The sequence below is a fragment of the Crocodylus porosus genome, unplaced genomic scaffold (assembly GCF_001723895.1).
Source record: "Crocodylus porosus isolate Cpor-Errol unplaced genomic scaffold, CroPor_comp1, whole genome shotgun sequence".
In the NCBI taxonomy this organism is placed as follows: Eukaryota; Metazoa; Chordata; order Crocodylia; family Crocodylidae; genus Crocodylus; species Crocodylus porosus.
In genome coordinates, this window is record NW_017728949.1 from 64,746,054 (window position 1) to 64,767,165 (window position 21,112).

Genomic DNA, 21,112 nt, shown 5'->3' on the forward strand with positions numbered 1-21,112 from the left:
GGGGGGGCATGTGGGCCTTACTGTGAGCGTGGTAGCCCCTGTGGAGGCCATTTGGCCCCCACTGGGGGGTGCACCCCTTGTGTGGGGGCTCAATCCCCTGTTAGGGGGCCAAACCCCTTGTTCGGGGATAAACCCTCTGTTGGGGGGCCAAACCCCTTGTTTGGGGTCTGTACCACTTATTTGGGGGCTGAACCCTCTGTTAAGGGGCTGTACCTCTTGTTTGGGGGTTGAACCCCATCTTGGGGGGGCCCTGTTGGGGGACCAAACCCCTTGTGTGGGGGCCATTTCCTTGTGGGTGTGCAACAAAACGTGTATTCATGAATTCATGAAACATGTATTTAGAGTTCACTTTATTATTATGATAAAATACTTGCTTTACCACTGTAGATATATCAATGAAACACTGTCCAGCTGATCACTGTTTCTGTCTTGCTCACTCTCTCTCTCTCATTATAGTGGTCTTTTGTTTTACTTATGGAGGAACATGGATTTGGGGGTATTTTAGAGAAGTGACTTTGGGATTTTTTTTTATCAGGGATTTTTCAGTTTTCCAATAGGGACCACAATAATTCCTGTTAGGGAGGCCAGTGGCAGGACCCTGCCTGCTCAGAGCTGGCACCTTGGACTCAGCAGGCTGTGGCTGACCGTCTGGCCCAGTGAGGCCAGGAGGACATGCTTTGACAGTTCAAAGCAGGCCACCACACCTGGAACATTTCCAGGTGATAGCTACCCAGATGGCCAGGCAGGGGTACACATGGCAGTTGTGTTGTACAGAGGCCAACCCTGCAACCACATTTCACTGGCAGCTGGCCCAGAGGGGGAAATGCCTCTGCTGGCTGTGCAGTCCTCATTCAGTTCTGGCAAGTGCACAGCCAGGCAGCAGCCTGCATTGCCAGACCCCTGCAGTGGATAGAGGGTGCAGGGAACTCTCAGGACTGCTTCAGCAGTCTAGTTGGCACAAGGCATAGTGTCCCCAGGTACCAAATGGCTGGGCCTCAGAAGCTCCTGAGAGCTAGTAGCCCTGAGCTACTTGCCAGGGCAGCTTTTTATACTGCTGGGGACAGAACAGTTGCTGGCCCCGGGATCTAGCTCCCCCTGGCTGCAGATCTAGGAGGAGCCAGGCAGGGTTATTTTGCCCCAAGTGGCACAATTTGCTCCACACCAAAGTGCATGTCTGAGCACGTGTGCTGAAGCAGAAAGCACCGGCTCAAACTTGCACCGCTTCTATTTGAGCTGCTGCAAGCGCACATGCTTGTGAATGCGCCCTCAGTGTTTGTAAACTGACACCCTGTTTCAAAATTTCTGATGTCAGTTTTGACATTACAATTCTTGATCCAACGCCATGCCATACCAGCGAACAAGTTCGCTGCATCCTTGGACACTTGCTTTAAGAAAGCAGACAAGACTCCAGAAAAACCTGCAGCCAAGACTCCTGAGAAGACTCCACCCAAGAGCCCTTCAAAAAGTCCAGTGGGGTCACTTCAAAGAAGTCCTTCCAAATCAATATGATTGCTAATTATAATATAAATACATTAATGTAGCTATGTTACTTATCTATAATTGATTGAGTACAAAATTCTGGGTTGTTTTTGGTGAAAATAGGGTATATCAGCCTTGGTTCAGGAACCAATTCCCCATTTATAACATTGTTTCCTATAGGCATATTGGTTCTGAATTACAATGTTTCGACTTAAGATGTGGTTTTCAGGAACCAATTGTGTCGTAAAGCCGAGGGTTGCCTATATTTTCTTCCACTTTGCCTTCCATCAGCTTCTCTTAAATTATACAACTTAGCCAGTATTTTGTAGCTGCCTTCCCATGCAAATTAACAGCTGAAAATAAGGAAGAAAACCAGGCAGATGACCACAGACCACAGTTTGGAAATCTCTGGGTTAGAGGAAATAAATTGGAAGTTGAGGAAAGCATTTTGTATTGTGCCAGAAAATTCTAGGACCAAGAAAAAATGGTAGCTGGTCATATATTGAGCTGGAGGGAAGAGTTCAATGGAAGTAGGAATTAACATTTTAACTGTGATTCCTGATGATACTCCAAGCCATATACAGGTGAAATCTCAAAATAAGTTTAAATGTTGAACAATGTACATGGGATACATGCCAGCTTTACGTACCTGCATAGTGTAATTAACTCCAGCTTTTATTAGATGTTTAATTAGTTCTGCTGAATGCTGGAAATGGACTTTAGCTATGAGACAACAACATCCAAATGTTAGTGAAAAACATTATCACAGCATTTAGCTATTACAAAAATGTTTTCCCCTTAAATAACCTCAAACAAAAAATCTTCCTTAGTAAGTGACTACCAGATTTGCAGATGAATGACTTTGACTGCCCCTGAGATGCAAACCATAGCAAATGACAATAGGAATGCAATGATGGAGACCATAGAGGTACAGTACACTTTCTATGGGACTAAGAAAGGATTTTTTTCTTTTCTCCTAATGTTTACACAGATAGTTTAAAGGTGTGCAGAACAGGTGCATTCAGACCTAATGAATGTTTGTCCATATATTAAATGAAAGCGTGTCAGATTTTATACTGTTTGTAAAGGATTATTAGAGTTTGCACTCATTTAGATAATGGACCTGCTGTGGTGGTTAATCTTCATGCAGTAAAAACATGCAACTCCATGACCACACTTCCACTCATGCCGAACAAAGACTGAAATCAGGGTGCAGAAAGTACCACCAGGCTAGGCTGTGTCGTGAGACAGTATTGAGCAAGCCTGGTACATGAATTGCTCAGGCCCTGGAACAAAGCTGTACAGTAAAAATGCTAGTTCCCTCCCAGCTCCCTGTTTGGTTTGCAGGGCAGGTGGTGTTGCTAGCCTACTGACTCTGTTAGCTGACTTACTGGCACTTCTGAATTGCTCTGAGAGGACGGACATAAGCACGCAGGCAAATATAGGTAAACTCCATGCATTCTTACTTTCCTTGAAATCCAGCTGAATTCACTATCTAAGCCCTGTACCTTGTATGGCAAAATATACTAAATGATCATCAACGATTCTGGGCCACAGACTCCATGACAAACCATGGGACTTGATTTAAGGTGCTGGATTTCCAAACACATGACTTCAATTAGTGTTAATTCCATTGACTATGCCCAAGGATAGATTTCAGTGTAGCCTTAAGTTACTTAAGCATTAAGCATTAATATTGTTACATTTAATTAACTTCCTGAGAGGGTTAATGTACTATTTGGTATTGTATTTCACCGATTATGCTGACTTTTTTTTCCCCTCAATTGCAGAATCAAGGTTAATCTAAAATACTATTAAAAATGTATGTCACTATATTAATAATTGATATAGTACCTCTCACTAGCAACACAGTGCTTCACAAGATTTAAACAAATTGGAACATACAGAAGGTAAGAGTTACAAATATTCAGCAAAGGAAAATTTCACCAGTTTAGATTTAAAATGGACAGTTAAAACTGGCAATCATATCTCTTTGAATAGAGATTTTATAATATTATAAAAAATGTACATGCTTGATGTGTGCCTTTCTTTTTGTGCCCACACATTACAAGCTTGCATACAAGTTAACCTGCACTGGTAAATACTTACTATCAGCTGTCCCATGAACTATCAACAAATTTGCTTCTTTTAAACTGTGAATATTGTGCAGTACACTGGATGCCTATTAAAAAAAACAAACACACAAGTGTAAGCACATATTATTTTAAAAGCCAAGCATCACTGTAAGTTACTTATATAAATTAACATATTTGATATGTATTTTCAACTAACTTACTTGATATGTATTTTCCTCTTTAGATGGAATGCCAAGATATCTTTCTGAAAAAGCTGATGCTGTATAAGGAAAGCCAAGAATTCAGATTTAAAGCAAGATTAGTTAAATTTTTTAAAATCATCAGTTCCGGCTTATAGCTCAGAGATTTTTGCTAAGCCATAAAGATAGCAAAAGCAGCTTCATCTTGGATATGTACAGACATTTGGGGAGGTTAGGGGGAGGTTAGATCAAGTTATAAACGGCAACCCAATTTTAGGTAATTTGGATCAGGGGAAATAGCACGGGAGCTTGGGAGGATTCTGCACACCCCTCCCCTCATTCCAACTTAATTCCTCATCTCTCTTCCCTGGCAAAAAACAGTAAAACAAGCACCAGGAGTAGCCTGCAAGACTGGGCGGGGGGGCAGGGACAGGTCTGGTGAGCTCAAGGAGAGGGGCTGGCTCATCCACAGGGGTTTGTCCATCTGGGGCTGGAAGAAAGGGCTGGTGGGGCTAAAATTAGCTCAGTGCTGTGGAGGAGGGAGGGGAGGAAAAGTGCAACCTCATGGCTGGGCCCAGAGGCTGGGCTTTTCCAGGCCCGGAGATGCACTGGGAATGGTACATAAGTTCAGGTAGATAAGTTTCACTGCACCCCATCTAAGCTAGACTACTTGAGGTAGGGTTAATTTAGATTGGGTTAGCCATTTTCAGACTGATCTAACTTTCATGAACTTCTGTACACCTGGAAGAACTAAGTTAGATCAGGTGGCCATTTTTAATGTGATCTAACCTCCCTGAATGTCTGTACCTGTTGAAAACTGATTAATATATATTTAGGCCAAAATGGATCATTAGTCTGCTCTCTTGCATAAGATAGACCATAAGACTTTACACAACAGTTCCTGCTTAGAGCCTGAAATATTGTGATTAAATTAGCATGGCTGGCCAACCTGTGGCATGCATGCTATAAGTGGCAAAGAGAAGCCTCTTCATGATACACATAAGATCAGGGAGGGTACAGGGAGCACAATGGCAGATAAGGTATGAAGCAGAAAGCAGAGCTACAGCTTGGGCAGGGAGCACAGGACAGGCAGGAGAAAGCCAAGCAGCAGATTAGACAAGGAAAAGGGATCAGAGTGGCATTCAGGGAGACTATGGGGTTTCTTCATGGCATGACTACCCACTGAACGTTTGCTGCCTGAGTAGCAGAAGGTAGGGCAAGGTGGCCCCTTAGAAAGTGGCTGGTTCAGAAAGGCGTGAGCTGTCTTAGGTAACAACTTACTTTGTCAGATGCTATGCCAGGGGTCAGCAATGTTTTTGGGCAGAGAGCTAAAAACACCCACAACATTGACTTGTAAGATGTTGGTGTGCCAGGGCAGATAACAGGGGACCCACAAAGGACCTGATCCTTGTTGTGGCAGCATACCTTGACCCTTTCTCCAAGGCACAAGTGCCAAGCAAAATTTCTTCATGGGCCCCCGTGCTATGCTATGCCAGGCTGTAGCATGTGATGACATAAGTTACTGCCTATAAAAGAACAAGCCTCTAAAGCAGCTAGTCTCTAAGATGCCATTCTTCCCTACCTTTTGCCTGACTTCAGACTAATGTTGCTCTAGGATATGAATGAAATCCTGGCCACTGTGATGTCAAGGGATTGAAGGGCTAGGTCTAGATAGCCACTTCTGAATCAGTATGTGGTTTTTAAAGGAGCCTAAAGGAATGAAGTGCCTGACTCCCTCTGAATTACAGTGGGAATTTGGCAGGTAAATTCTTCAGGCCTCTTTGCAAAATCCCAGCCTTAAGGCTCCAGCAATGGAGAATTTTCCACATGGTTTGATGCTATTCCAGGTGTTACTGTCTCTCACTGAAATTATTGCCACATGTTCAGCTTTAATAGCTTCTATTTATTACCATTAATTTACCTGATCTTAATAAAAATGAACCATAGATCCCTTGTATATGTTATTTTAAAGAAACCATTAAAAAAGAATGGAAAATGCTTACCGTACAGCTTCATGTCTGTAATGGGTGCAATCACAGCTCCACATTTAAAAAGCCTTTCATTGGCTTTCAGGATCATAGATGCAATGTATCCACCATACCCCTGTCAAAGCAAATCAGATAATCTGTTTTTGTTCGCGTATTTGTTCTTGTTTGTTGCTCTTAAACATAATGAAAATAAAATGTATTGTGCTAATTTGCTCATGTCAGTGTATACCGAGCATTTACATTTGCAATTACTGATTATTGGTTGGATGAAATATAAACTGAAATAAGAGTGACTATAGATGTGATCATTCAGTTTTACCACTCAGCTTTAAAAGACATTATTTAGTAAGAAGGTGTGTATTATAATGTAATTTTATGTCACTTCCAATAGTTCTATGGGGCAGATGGGTCTTTTCATAAGGATCTGAGAAAGACAGCTTATATACAGCTCTGGGCTGGGCTACAGGGCATGGAGGATCAGAGACTCCTAAGGCCAGAAGCTAAAGGACCTCTGCTCCAGACTTTAAACTCCAAGCCAGAGCTGCCAAGTGCCGAGCTTTGATAATCAGCTAACTTGGTCCTGTGTGTGGGGCCCCATAAGGGTCCACAATAGGCTTTCATAATCCTAGGCTCCCCCGGGACTGGCAAGTAGTAATGGCACAATTTGGATCTGATCCATGATCCAAAAATCATGTCTCCTGCCATGCATATGTGGCACAGCAGGTCTAGGGACAGACATTCATAAAGCCTGAGCCTGAATTGATTCAACTTTTGCAGGTTAGTTTAACCTGGCAAGGCTAAATCAGTCTGTAACTGAACAGAAATCCCAGGAATGTAGGCACATGCTTGCAATGGCTCAGGCTAGGAGGGGGTGGGGGGTGCTAGAGCAGCCCTCCTCACCCTTGTACAGTGCTGAGCTGAGGGAGGCATAGCCAGGCCCTGGCAGGATGCTTTGGTTAGGGAGGGGCTTCCCCGCTCCTGACCAGCCCAGCAGGGCATTGATAACACAGTGTTTTACACTATATCTCACTGTTTATCACCCCATTAAGAAAACAACAGAGGGACATTACCAGCTACCTGCTGATTCTGCCTTTGTCCTGTCTGCCACAGCATGGACAGTAGCCAGCATGTGGTCTGCTAGATAATTCTGACAGGTGCCTGTGTAAAACAGAGGGGATGGGGTAATCCCTGCTTAGCAGGGAGTGAGGAGGAGAGGGTATGGGGGGAGCAGGGGGAAGCCAGGCAGATGCCTGCAGTCTCTGCTGAGCTCCAGCCAGGGAGCAGAGGGGAGGGCCAGCCCTGCTGTGGAGCACAGAGCCTTGCGAGAGCATGCCAGGATGCTGGGGGAGTCTGTTTTAACTTAAACCAGGAAGGGGTCTGGGACAGACATTGCATAAACCAGTTTGACCCAAATCAGTTAAGTTTGATACTACATTCATCCAGGTTTATCTCTAACTGGTTTCAGCCATTTTTAAACCGGTTTATGTGCACTGAACATCTGTTCTGTTACAGGTTAAACTATTTTGATCATATAAACCAGTTTATGTGTAATGTCTGTCCCTGGCCCAGATTGCGTGATTGCTGGGATTGGGGATCAGATTCTAACATGCTGTTAAATGAATACATGCTAGGGGTTCTTGACATCAGTCTTCACACACTTATTCCTGTTGCCTTCAGTGAAAAATTTGGCAACTGGCATGGCCATGTACCCCTTGAAGAGGGCAGCTCCTCTGGTGTTGGCAGCCATTGCACCCTCCAGAAATTGGCTTGATAGCTGTCATAAATGGAGCAGAGTTTACTCATGTATAATGGCATAAAACTGCCACAGAGATGCTGCTACACAAACAGAAAGAAAAAAGGATATGCAGCCAGCCAAAGGGGTTCAAAGTATTTAATACTATACCCATCTAATGCTTCATTTTCTGTTTCAATGACACGTAAATGCAAACTATTTCTCACTATAGTTTGGTATGGAGAAGTTCTCCTTAGGTCATATGTTGGTAGACCTTTCAACTCTTGGAGAAGAGCAAAATAGAATTAGTAGGCAGGCTGAAAAACAAAGGTGTTCTCTTTTCATATTTTTCCTTGTTGAACAAATATATTTTTTTCCCTGCTAATACTTTATATTGCAGAATTTGACTCTACTTTTTTATCCTGTTATTCAAATAACCCAGAGAGCTCCAGGACAATGTGTATGGGCCCAACTTTGTAGGGATTAGCATGGGTGATAGGACACAGCCTTCTCAGCGTGCCAGCAAGGATCAGTCCTGTCCCTCTCCTTCCCGTGTAGTGCATATAAAGGAAAACAAAGATTTTCTCTCGCAACAGCACTTCATATGGAGGTAGGGAAAAAAATCCGCCTACAAGAAAATGATTAATTGTCTCTTAAGAAAAATGCAGGTAAGTCAAATTCAGTTGGCACTATTTAGCCTTTCTAGAGTTCTCAGGTGGCTATTTGGGGTTTTTAAGATGATGCTTATGAATGGTACAGAAACCTCAAAAGCTTTGAAACTTGTAAGCACCTCAAACTCAAAGCTGTTTTGAAGGCTATCAAATTTCCCACTAACTTTTGCTCTTTGTGCCACTATTTTTTTTTCAGCCAACATATGCAAGAACTTTTCAGACAGTTGAAAGGACTTTGTAACTTTGATGGAAACCATCCACAGCAACCATGTGTGTAGGTCTGAACAGATACGTAAAGCTGTTTTCATTTATATGCTATTTTGCAGTTGTCTCAGCATCATGCTGTTGGTCTGGAGACAAGATACTTAAGTCCTCTACTGCTTCTCATGCCTTCTGCTACTTCCGTTACAGGCCTGTGAGGATTTTATGAATTACATGAATGAAATACTCGACTAATATCAATGAAATCTCTTATGTAAACCAAAAGCAACTGCATGAGTGTGTGTGTGGGTGTGTCTACGCCATGCTTAGAAAACAAGTTTGATATATGCACATATCAGTTGCTATGATGATGGACATTTTTTAAATGCCAGTACTGGATGTACAGTCATAATTTCCTTAGTTGACTTCCCCTCTTTTGTGGCTACTCTACAAACAAATATATTAACTTTGATGCTACTGACATTTTTATTGTGATACGTTTCTTTCTTTAGCCCAGGTCGTATAGCAAGAACCTGTGTGTTCGGAAAGGAATGTCCTGCTGCACGTGCAACAATAATAGTCAGCATTTTATTTTTACCATGCTGCACAAGCATTTGTTTATCTCCCAAATGCTACCTCGTAGGAGGTAAATATTGTTATTCCCATTTTACAGAAAGCTGAACTCAAGACATGACATGGAGGTTAAATGACTCAGTACTATACAAATCTTACACTTACGCAGTGGGTTAGCAGCAGATTGGGAACTGGATCAAAGGGATTTCTTAGTGAATACATACTGCTGCAATAACTGATCATTAAGGCATCCATCTATGTGCATGACCATGTTTCTTTTTGCTTTCACTATAGGGTTTTAAAGGCACCAAACATTAACCTTCTCAAAACTACTGCTGAAAAATCAGAAAAAGGCCCATGTCAGCTTCTAAACGATACAGCATTTTTGTGCAGCTTCTAAAAGCTGATTTTAAGGAAGATCACTAAAATTGTATTTAACTTTTTGCTAAAGCTTAAAGCTTAAACCTTTTCCTCGTTCTATTTGATGCTAGAGGCAACAGTATACAACATAACAAAACAGCTGACTACATAGAAAAGGAAAGACCTCTGACAGATGGTATGAAAAAGGGATGTTACCCACAGCACAATAGGATAGTTTTGAACTAACCTGAGAGCATTATAAAAGGTTTGCAAATAAAACATGGACACTGTCAAATTAAATACAGATCAGAATTTAAACAGAGTTGAAAGTGAGTTTTTTGCAGAGACTGATACCAAAACAAATGTATTCACATGTGTATGTTTAAAACTTTGAATGAAAATAGGTTTCTCAAAAAATTAATTATTTCCCTATAGTGTCTGAAATAAAAATATTGGACCTGGAAAAAGCTACTGCAAACAAAAGTAAAATTGAATCAATAGATTCTGATTGTCCAACAAAAGAAAAAAAAAAACCCAACCTTATTGGAACTAATGGCAGGGATTTGTTTTTTTCATAATAACTGAAAGTGTTATTAGGAGAATAAATAAAGAAATTTGTTTACAATGGATTATTTCAAAATTGCTATTTTCCTCTTAATGAAAGCAGGAAGATACATCTTGTTATTTCTGCAAGTTACCTTTCCAAATATGCTCAGTCTTTTAGGATCAATGAATGGCTGTTTCAATAATGATCTGTAAAAAAATAAGAAATGTTATATTTCACACAGTCAAATGTATGGAAAAGGTTAGTTGTAGATGACAGAAGTGTGATTACTGTGATATCCAGATTTTTAAGGTTCTGTTTCAGAACAACAAAAAATATTATTTCCTAGGCTCATGTAATTTCTTTTCTTATATATGATAGAAACTAGGGCTGTGCAAAATTTCTACAGGTGTTTCGTTTTGAAGCTGTTTCAAGCTTGAAACAGCAAAATCGAGACAAAAGGCTTTGAAACAGCTTCAAAATGAAATGAAGGCACTCGAAACATTTAGAAAGTTTCAAAATGTTTCAAGTTTTGAAGCCAGACTTGCTTGCAGCTGAACAGAAAGTAAGGAGAGGGAGGAGGAAGCTGGGGAAGGACTGCTCTGATACTGACTGTCATCCTTCCCTGAGGTCCCTTCCAATTCCAGTGCTCTGGGGGTGGGTTGGAAAAAGAGCATAAAAAGCAGCATTGCTTTCGCTAGTCCTTGGGGTCAGCTTACTGAGCTGCGTCTTCCAGCAGCTCAGCAGCATCAACACCTATGCACCTATCTCCTTGAAACCCCTGTACTTACCTCCTTGAAACTTGGCAGGCTTCATGGCCTCAGTAGGGGTACCATGCCTGCTGTTTTCATCCTGCTGTGCCTTAACACACACACATGATATGAGTTTCGCTTGTCAGCAACTTGAGGTGCAGTTTCCCAGAACCCCCTGTATTTATCTCCTTGAGACTTGGCAGGCTTTGTGGCATCATCAGGGGCTACCATCCCTGCTGTTTTCATTCAAGTCAGGAAAGAAATGATGAATTGATAGGCATTTTTGTGATTCCCCATAATAGCTTATGGGCAAAATGTCAAAATGCATCCAAACAGCATCGAAACTGTGAACAGTTTCAACAAAACAAACAGAACTGTGCTTCGATACAGAAAAATGAAACACTATCCCTTCGAAATGGCAAAACAGAAGTCAAAATGAAAGGGTGCTGTTTCGCTCAGCCCTAATATAAACCTCCTGTTTCAGAAATCCCCCAAAGTATGAATCCCCTACACAGGCAGTGAAACAGCAACCCTTCCAGAAGAATACTATAAAAAATGTGATAACTTAGGAAAAAATTCTGAGAGACAAAGCTGAACTTTCTACCAACCTTCAGCTCCCTTTTTCTCATGTAGCCTATCTATATAGAAACCAAAGGTAACAATCAAAGAGTCCAGACGTTTGACTACAGAACTGGCTACGCCTATGTGAGCGCTTACTGGAGCTCCATAGCTCAAAGAAGGCATCATGGCCTCGCACTGTTCCTGGAAATCTTCCATCGGGGCAGATCTAGAGGGTGTGCTTTGGTCTAGCTATACTGTTGTTTCTGACCACATGGGAGGCAAGCAGTCCCTGAGGAAAGTAAGAATTTCCTCCCTCCCTTCCCCTCTATGCTCCCCTCCTGTTCCCCACCCTTCTGGGTACTGCTGCCACCGTCCCTGACATCCTGGAGGCAAGGGAAGCTCTTTTCCTACTCCAGCTAGGCTGCATGGGGGCTGGGCTCAGCTTGGGACAGTGGCAGCAATAACAGGCAAGTGGGCTTCCCCTCTCTGCTTTGTCCACCCAGGTGTTCCCTGCCAGGCCAGGACCAGGTGTGGGGAGGAGGAACCCACCCACCCACTGCTACCACTGCTTCCATAGTCCAAAGCTGAGCTCAGCCCCTATACAGCTAGATAATCTTCAGAGCTCCCCTCACCCCCAGGACAGCGAGGACAGAGACAGGAGGTGGGAGAGTGGGGAAGGTCAGAAGAGAGGATGTACATCTCAGCAGGAAGGAGAAGGGGGTAAAATTCTTACCTGCTCTGGGGACTTAAAGTTCCCAACTGCTGCTCCTGTGGCATGATCTGCCTGCTCTGGTTGGGGAGAAGGTAGGAAGGAGGCTGAGTGGAGGGTGCAGCCACTTCTGTAGCTTGTGAACCCCCATTTGCAAAATTTTGGATCTGCTTTTATCTGCCAGTATGTTGCAGCAAATGAAAGATGGGTGGAGAGAGGCATGCTCCTCCTTTCAACACTTTTTGCAGCATGCTGTAAAGTGCTGTGAGTGCAAAAGACAAAGAGTGTCCATTCACTCAGCCATGACAGATTTGCACCCCATCCATCAGTTCAGAGGTACAAATCTTTATGCAAACTTTAGCTAAGTATTCTTATTGTTGTCTTCAGGGGTCTATGCCTCAGAGATGATGTTTAAGGTAGGGGCACATGAACAATTATTGAGAGATAAGCTCATTTGTGTATAGCGGGCAGCCTGCAGGCCATTTGAAGCCCATGGGCTCTCATTCTGCTGCCACTGCTTCTGCTTCTTGCCCAATCCCAGGGCAGAGGAGTGGGGTATGACCTGCAGTGTGAGGGAAGCCTTACTGCTTGGTGTGAGATGCTAACAGCTTGGCATGGTGCAGCATTAAGTCTGCACACAGGGAGCCTTGGGCACCAGCACCCAAGTGCACAGTGCAGCAAAGATGGGGCATGGGAGGGAAGTGCCCATGAATTCAGTGCAGCAGCAGGGTGCAGGAAAGCACTTAGATGCATGGTGCAGCACAGGCTAGCAAGTACCCATGTACTCAGTGCAGAGGGAGAGCTGAGGGAGCCTGTGGTCTGTGCTGAAATGGCCCGCGTGGCATTCTCCATCAAGCAGGAGCTCACCTATCACAGAGTGGGCACAGATACCACATTGTAGATGAAACACCGTGAGTTTATGCCACAGCTTACCTTGTGGTAACTTGTGGATGCCCACCCACTGGCAAACATAAAGCATATAATTTTAGATTTGTAAGAACAATACTTAAGAAATTAATAAAAGTAATAATCTGTTTCTAAAGGACCCTACATTTATTGACAGGTAAGGTTCTTTGAGTGATATCTTTTATTAGACCAACTGAGTAGCTGGAAAAAAAGGTTTAGGCAAGCCTTTGGGTGCAGTCACTAGGGCTGTACAAAACAGCATTATTTCATTTTGACTTCGGTTTCACCATTTTAAGAGGGCAGTGTTTTGTTTCAAAACTGCTGTTCTATTTCATTTCACTGAAACTGTTTCACTGTTTTGACGCTGTTTCGATGTTTTGCTCATAAGCTATAATGGGGAAGAATGAACCTGCCTATAACTGTGTCATTTCTTGCTTGATTCAGATGGAACTTGCAGGAATGGTAGCCTCTTCAGAGGCCATGAAGTCTGCCAAGTTTCGTGGAGATAGGTAAAGGAGTTTCTGGGAAACTTCACCTCAAGCTGCTGACAAGCAAAACTCATGATGTATGACTTTGTGTGTATGTTAAGGTGCATGGTAGTGTGCCCCAATGAGGCCTCCTCCCCCCCTATGACATGGTAATGTACCCCAATGAGGCCTCCTCCTCTCCTACAGCTTCATCCTGGTCCACCACTTTAAATGACATCAGGTGATACTAATAATAACTTAGTGAACAGCAAAGTAGCACCAGCAGCATCTCAGGCAGCCAGACTGTAACAGATCTCTCCCCTCCTGCAGGAGCTTCTTCTCCAGCATCTGCCAGATAACTCTCCCTGTCAGCCCCAGTCCTTTGGGCTTAGATGTGCCCTGGGCCCTGCATCCTTCCAGTCAGGTGCTAGGCATGATGTTCTATGGATACAGCACTGGAAGACAAGGTCCTTTGTGTCAATCTAATCTGGTACCTTTTAGCAGACCAACTGAATAGTTACAGAAATATATCTTACCAAGATTTTGGGTTGAAAAACCCTTTGTCAGGCTGAGGAAGCACCTGCAGAGGGGTGTGTGTGTGTGTGTGTGTGTGTGTGTGTGTGTGCGTGTGTGCGCGCGCGCGTGCGTGCATGTGTGTGTGTGTGTGCGCGCATGCGCTGTTCCTGGATGGAAGAAACAGTAAAGAAGCCAGAGGCTGGCATGCAATTCAGGCAAGAAAGCCAGTCAGTGACAATGGAAATGGAGGCATCGGGGGTGAGGGGGAAGGGGGATGTAGTAGCGCAAGTAAAAGTGGAGAGGTACCTGGGGAGTCAGATGTCCAGCAAGTTGTAGTGTGTCAGAATTCCAATTGATCCAGTCTTTGGTTGCTGCATATGCTGCCTTTCACCCTTGGGTCACACATGGCAGCCAGCATGTGGACCATACTGGACTGCAACATATCCAGCCATTTCCTGATGCCCTTTTTTAGTCACCTTACTAGTGCCTGCATGTCTGGTGACAGCAGCTTGCCCCAGCCAGGAACACTGATCCCCTGGAAGCTCTCTGTTTGGTTCTGAAGTTCTCTCACTACAGGGATAACCTGGTTAAGGAGGGCATTGCCAGTGCTGAGGGTCTCAGTGGCCTCAGGGAAGGACTTGAGGACCACTCAGCTCTGTTAAGCAGACTGCTGACCCCAATCTCCCTGAGCAAAGCCATCTCATGAATAGGTTTCTGTTGCTCCACCAGCCTCTTGACATAAGGTATATGGAGTTCTACCGAGTCTCCATATCCTACTCGATTTTGTGCTGTAGGATGTTTAGCTCTGCTCTGCTTGTTTGTCCCACAGCATCTTGCTCCCCTTGATGCTCCAGTGGAAGTAACCTGTCACCTTCCTGCATTTGGAAATGAGCCACTGGTGGTGTTGGTGCCATCACTGGCAGCCCTGTCCCCCTCCAAGGTGTCCCTGACAGTGAGGTGGAACTTGTGCGCCACACAGTGGATGTTAACAAAGTTGGCATCATGAATCACCTTGACCATATTGGCCCCATTGTTGGTGACCATGAACCCATGAGTGAGCTCGCCCTGCCCAATGGGCCACCTCTGCACCAAGTGGTTCATCGACCCCATGATCTCTGTTCCCGTGTAGGATTTATCTATCACCTCAGCTTGAAGGAGAACCCACCGATGGCCTGACTGGTCACATCAGTGCCCTGTGAAGGAGAGGTAGGTGTGATCTCCACCCCGACTGCTCCAGATGTCCAAGGTGATGTGTAAGACCACCTGAGGTCCTGCCTTCCTCAGCTCCTCCCTCAAGTACTCCCTGTATGCCTCATACAGGGAGGGCACCACCATCCTGCTGAAGGTGATGTGTGTGGGCACATGGTATGATGGGACCACTAGTGCCATGAACCACCTGAACCTTGGCTGCTCAACTAAGGAGAAGGGCTGGCCATCCACAGCAAGCATCTACTCAATGGTCTGGGTGATCTCACTCGCCCTTGCAGGACCCCTGGCATGGTTCTACGAGCACTCATGGTGCTCTGTAGTTGTGCCAGAGGACTGGAAAATGGCCAATGTGGTTCCCATTTTCAAAAAAGGGAGGAAGGAGGACCCAGGAAACTATAGGCCAGTTAGTCTTATCTCGGTCCAAGGGACGTTTTTTGAGAGAATTATCCTGGTGCATGTCCGCGAGGGGCCAGCAGGGGAAATTTTGCTTAGGGGCAACCAACATGGGTTCATTAGAGGCAGGGCCTGTCAGACGAACCTGGTGACCTTCTATGACCAGGTCACAAAATCCTTGGATGCAGGTGTCGCAGTAGCTATAGTCTTTCTGGACTTTAGGAAGGCCTTCAACACTGACTTTCACCCCATCCTCATTAAAAAGCTGGGAGACTGTGGTGTCAATACCTACACAGTCAGATGGGTCACTGATTGGCTGGAGGGCCACACCCAGATAGTGATGGTGGACGGGTCATCTTCGACCTGGAGGGATGTGGGCAGTGGGGTTCGCCGTGGTTTGTTCTTGGGCCTGCACTGTTCAACATCTTCATCAGCGACTTGGATGAGGGGGTAAAAAGCACCCTGTTCAAATTCATAGATGACACTAAGATATGGGGAGAAGTGGGCATGCTAGAAGGAAGGAATGGGCTGCAACTGGACCTGGACAGGTTACAGGGGTGGGCGGATGAGAACAGGATGGGTTTCAACATGGACAAGTGCAAGGTACTGCACTGGGGGAGGAAGAAACAGTACCATACCTACAGGCTGGGGAACTCCTTTCTCATCAGTGCAAAGGCAGAAAAGGATCTTGGAGTCATTACTGATGCCAAAATGAACATGGGCCGACAGTGTAGGGACGCAACCAGGAAGGCCATCCGTACCTTGTCATGCATCCACACATGCATCTCGAGCAGGTCCAAGGAGGTGATTCTCCCCCTCTGTGCGACACTAGTCAGGCTGCAGTTGGAATACTGCGTCCAGTTCTGGGTGCCGCACTTCAGGAGGGATGTGGACAATATGGAGAGGGTCCAGAGGAGGGCCACTCATATGATCAGGGGGCAACAAGGCAGGCCCTACGAGGAAAGGCTAAGGTACCTGAACCTGTTTAGCCTCCACAAGAGAAGACTGAGGGGGGATCTAGTGGCCTGTTACAAACTAGTCGGGGGGACCAGCAGGCATTGGGAGATTCCCTGTTCTCCCAAACACTACCAGGAGTGACAAGAAATAATGGTCAGAAGCTGGCAGAGGGTAGATTCAGACTAGACATCACGAGGTGCTACTTCACAGTCAGGATCTAGAACCAACTTCCAAGAGAAGTGGTGCTGGCTTCTACCCTGGGGGTCTTTAAAAGGAGGCTGGATGAACACCTTGCTGGGGTTGTTTGACCCCAATACTCTTTTCTGCCATGGCAGGAGAACCCATCCTGTTCTCATCCGCACACCCCTGTAACCTGTCCAGGGGATCTGCTCAGGTCCCTTCCGACCCTACCAACTCTGAAACATGCCCCTCTTTCTGTCTGCCTTTGCCCCACTGTTCCAAGGTGGCTTGCCTTTGCTTTGGGGTGATGGGGGCTTTGGAGTGAGAGGGGTACTTCGCTTTGGGCATGCTCCCACTTATGCCAGGCTGAGAAGGAGCAAGTGCAAGGGGGTGGTGCCTGTGGAGATGCATCAGCATCTCTGCAGCGCCCATGCATTTTGTTCCCTTGTTGGCTAAGCACTGAAGGCAGATAGTGTATGTGGGATCATCTGCCAGCTCAAAATGATCCCAGACCACACTACTCACTTGCTTCTGGGGTGTGGGTGCATGTGTGGATGCTGCCATTTTCCCCTTTTCAGCAGGCAGAGCCACAGCAACTCAGCTGATCTGCTTGCCTCTGCAACCTCTACCTCAGCCTCCTGTGAGGTGCCTTTGGGGGAAGGAGACTGGGATCTAAGGGAAACTTAAGGGGTGTGGAGCACAAGCTCAGATGGTTCCCCCTCCTAACCCAGAATTTCCCTGGCTATAGCATTCAGCTCCAGATCCAGCTCTTCCTCTGGTACTGCAAGGCTCAGCCTGGGAAGTGAAATGGGGATGGAGGAGACTGCCATGCTGGTGCTGATGCTTGTTGTCATGGCGGTGGTGGGGGGATGTTATGGCTGGTGCTCTTGGAGGGGATGCAGACTCAGGCACAGGCAGTGGCAGTGGCACTGCTTCCCTCTCCTTGCTGCCTGTAGAACTGGAAGCCTCATTCCTGCTGGTTGTATGAAAGAGGCTGCGTCTTAGTTTGCGGGGGAGTTTACACCTCTCCCTCTACCCCTTCTTCCTCCCTTCCCTGAAGGCTTGCCATCTGCCTTTCCACCATACTTCATGGTATGTTTCATACTGTCTTTATAAAAATATATAAATGTATATGTGCCTTCTCATATAAATTCTATAGTATAATATGCTGCAAGATATAAATGTATAAAAATAAAAAAATACAAATTTATCTGCCTTCCTATATAAATTCTATAGTATAATATTCAATATAATTATGAAATTGAAATGAATAAATCAATGAATATAATAATACAATAAAAGGGTCTAGAAAGAAAGGAAATGGTATTGCAGAATCTCACTTGCTAGGCTAGCAAGTAGGAAATCATATCAATAGCAGGAGTAGCCTAGTTGTCTAACACTCCTGAGCTTCTGGAAGACACAGCTCAGTAGCTATCGGACCCCTAAGCAGAAAGCAGGCCAATTCAAACAATGCTGCCTTTTATGCCGTTTTTCCATCCCTCCCCCAGAGCACTGGGATTGGAAGGGACCTCAGGGAAGGATCACAATCACTGGCCAGCTACACAGCCAATATCAGAGCAGTCCTTCTCCCCCCTCCCTCTCCTTACTTTCTGTTTCCCTGTAGGTAAGCCCAGCTTCAGATTTGAAACTCAAAACGTTTTGACTGCCTTCTTTCATTCTGAGGCTGTTTCGAAGCCCTTCATTTAATTTTGATTTTACTGTTTCGAGCTCAAAATAAATCGAAACAGCATTGAAATGAAACAGCCAGTGAAATTTCACAGAGCCCTAGCAGTCACCCTTCTTCAGGCATAGGGAGTCTCTATGCCTGAAGAAGGGTGACTACACCTGAAAGCTTGCCTAAAACTTTTTTTCCCAGCTACTCAGTTCATCTAATAAAAGATATCACTGAAAGAACCTTGCCTGTCTACGTCCTTAGCCAGGGGTGGGCAATTATTTTGGGTGGAGGACTGCTTACTGAGTTTTGGCAAGCCATTGAGGGGTGCATGACAGGCAGCCAGGGGCAGATAAATATACATTTTCTAAATTTTTGGGGGGCCCCCGAGGGCCGGACAGAATGGCCTGGTGGGCCACATCCGGCCCGCATGCTGCATTTTACCCACCCCGCCTTGGGCCAACACAGCTACAACCAAAACCCCACCTATATTTAAGGACATGTTCTAATTCAGGATGGTACACACAGTTTAAAAGTACAATCAAATATCTGATCTGTAAATATGCAGAAAAGCCTGCTTCATCTTCCAATTTAATTGGTATAAATCAGCTCTAACTGTAATATAAAGGAAGAGTTTACACTGGTCAAGAAGCAATGCTGCATCTGAAAAGGCAATAAAGCCTTCAACCAATTTCTGCTCTCATTCATATTATTATAAGTCCACACACTTGGTAGAGTAACTCTGGCTCTACCGTGGCTTAAGCAACATCAGAACACAATCCTGTCTGCTTAAAACATTAAGGTCAGGTACAGACATTACACATTTCTTAGTTTAGGTGATGGGAAATCAGTCTTCACCTGTAATAGAACAGAAGTTTAGCAATATAGGCTGGTTTAAAAATGGCAGAACCATATCTAAGACTTTCCCTCCCCACTACCAAAGGGTTAATCTGTGCTCTGCTTGCTACCAATCTAAACTACACCACTTACAGAAAACCATGAGACTTAGACTGATTCTGCCTCAGGCTTCTGAATGTCTCTACCTCCCTATATTTTAACTGCAATGAAGCACTTCATATTTTCAATAAGGTATTTTCCCTGAAGAACGTACACAATTAAGTGACCTACATCTCCTTTGCAAATTTCCATTACATTCTGAAGGTAAGCTTTAGCAAAGACAAACATCAGTCTAAAAACATTTTACCTTTGATTTTCTTCTTAATTTCATTACTTTGTAATGGAAAGATCATTGTTTCTAAATGTATAATTACACTATAGATAAATGCTTAATGGATTCACTCTGCAGAAGGAAAGCAATAAAATCTGCAAAGCTATTGCTTGATGGTCCTACCATCTAGAAAAAATAGATTAAAATAAAAGACGTTTTCACATACGTACTCTATGGCTGCTATTTGGTCCTTCACTTCCACTGATCCTAAGCAACGGTGAACTTCCTGCAGAATTTTGAGGCCTTGAAATCCACTCCCTCTGCCATCAAATCGTGCTATGATGACATTATCGGAGTTGACAAGCACTGAATCCCAGTCAATATGAAACTTATCTGTAACCAACTGGCTGCCTGGAGCTTCATCACTGTAAATACCAACAGACGCAAGAAAAATGAAGGCTATTGACAATGCGATTCGCTTTGCAGTTCTTCAATATTTTATTTAACCTAGATGGCAGAGTTCAGTCAGAGTTATGCAATCCAGATGCATTATTGTCCATTTAATCAATACCATTCACATTAAACTGTGTGGTTATCCCCCATGGCAACAGTAAACAAACTTATTTCTTTAATTATATAACACAAACATATTAAAACTATAAATATTATTCAGTAGATGCACTATTTGGAAAACACAATAATCTAGATGTTCCGCCCAGGCATTAGTAGCACAATTGTAAAAGTACCATTAGGCCTTGTGGTCATTTGAATTTTGGAAACTATTTTAGATATCGTTAGCTCACTATACAGAGGCAGAAGGGACAACTCATTATAGAAGTCTGATGATAATTTAACAGAATATGTAATATTGCTTAGGAGAATGTTTTCTTAGAAAGCAAAAATAAGTGAATTATATCTTTCAATGGAATTTTGTGAAGCAGGCTGCAGAGGAGAGTTTATGCAAATATTGGATAAACTTATTTCCACCAGCAAAGTTTACAGTGAGTAATAGATGCAGGTAAAAATGATACATTTATTTTATTACTGAAAGAAAAAAGGTTTACAGCAGAAAAGGTGGAAAGGAATGGGAGGAATCCAGTTTCTAGAGGAACGATAAGCATTTTCCATTGAAAGCAAACATACGTTTTTTCATTCCAATGACAATAAAATGTCAATTTTAAAAGGGAGGCTTGTCATTATTTTTTTTTCCAAGATAAACACAGAAAAAGAGAGCAGGCTACCATGAAGTTGTACAAAATGCAAAATGCCTCTACAGACTGAATCTGCCAGTTGAATGCAAATTAAAATGTAGAAGTGCCTGTGCTGGCTGTATGGAAATTAGATTGGCCAGTGTCTATGGGAATATTCTGTCTAGGGTGAAAGAAGGATGAAGACAGAAATGATTATTTTGCTGAAAAAGTCTAAGCTTGAAAGAGTTACAGAAATAGGGGAAAAAATGACATACTGCCCCTTCAATCATTGTTGCTTCATGCATACTGCTAGCTGTTGATTCACTGAGGCTATTGCTGTGGGTGACTGATAAGTAACCTGTAAACTTTCAAGCAACTTGTTAATTAGTATGGATATGGCAAATGAATTTGTTTCCATCTTCAAAAACATCTGCTCTATCGATCTACCTATGATATCAGGAGTTGAGCTCTGGCTATGTTATTTTTCTACAACAGGAACAGGCACAGAATACGTATCCTACTGCTTACCCTAGGTTTTCACTTTGGCCTAACTATTCTCAAGGAAGGGCCCTGTTACATGGTAATCTCGGATGGCTCCTGGAGCTCTTA

General features: G+C 44.0%; 1 protein-coding gene across 1 annotated transcript in view; it reads right to left on the reverse strand.

Annotated features, from left to right (window-relative positions):
* DPP10 (dipeptidyl peptidase like 10) overlaps nucleotides 1-21,112 on the reverse strand; it is a 382,909-nt gene that overhangs the window by 4,885 nt on the left and 356,912 nt on the right. The window contains exons 19-24 of the mRNA XM_019554481.1: nucleotides 19,544-19,738; nucleotides 9,978-10,032; nucleotides 5,758-5,857; nucleotides 3,776-3,834; nucleotides 3,589-3,661; nucleotides 2,129-2,202 (exon numbers count right to left, since the gene is read on the reverse strand). Coding sequence (XP_019410026.1) covers nucleotides 2,129-2,202; nucleotides 3,589-3,661; nucleotides 3,776-3,834; nucleotides 5,758-5,857; nucleotides 9,978-10,032; nucleotides 19,544-19,738 — 556 coding nt within the window. The remainder of the gene's footprint in view (nucleotides 1-2,128; nucleotides 2,203-3,588; nucleotides 3,662-3,775; nucleotides 3,835-5,757; nucleotides 5,858-9,977; nucleotides 10,033-19,543; nucleotides 19,739-21,112) is intronic.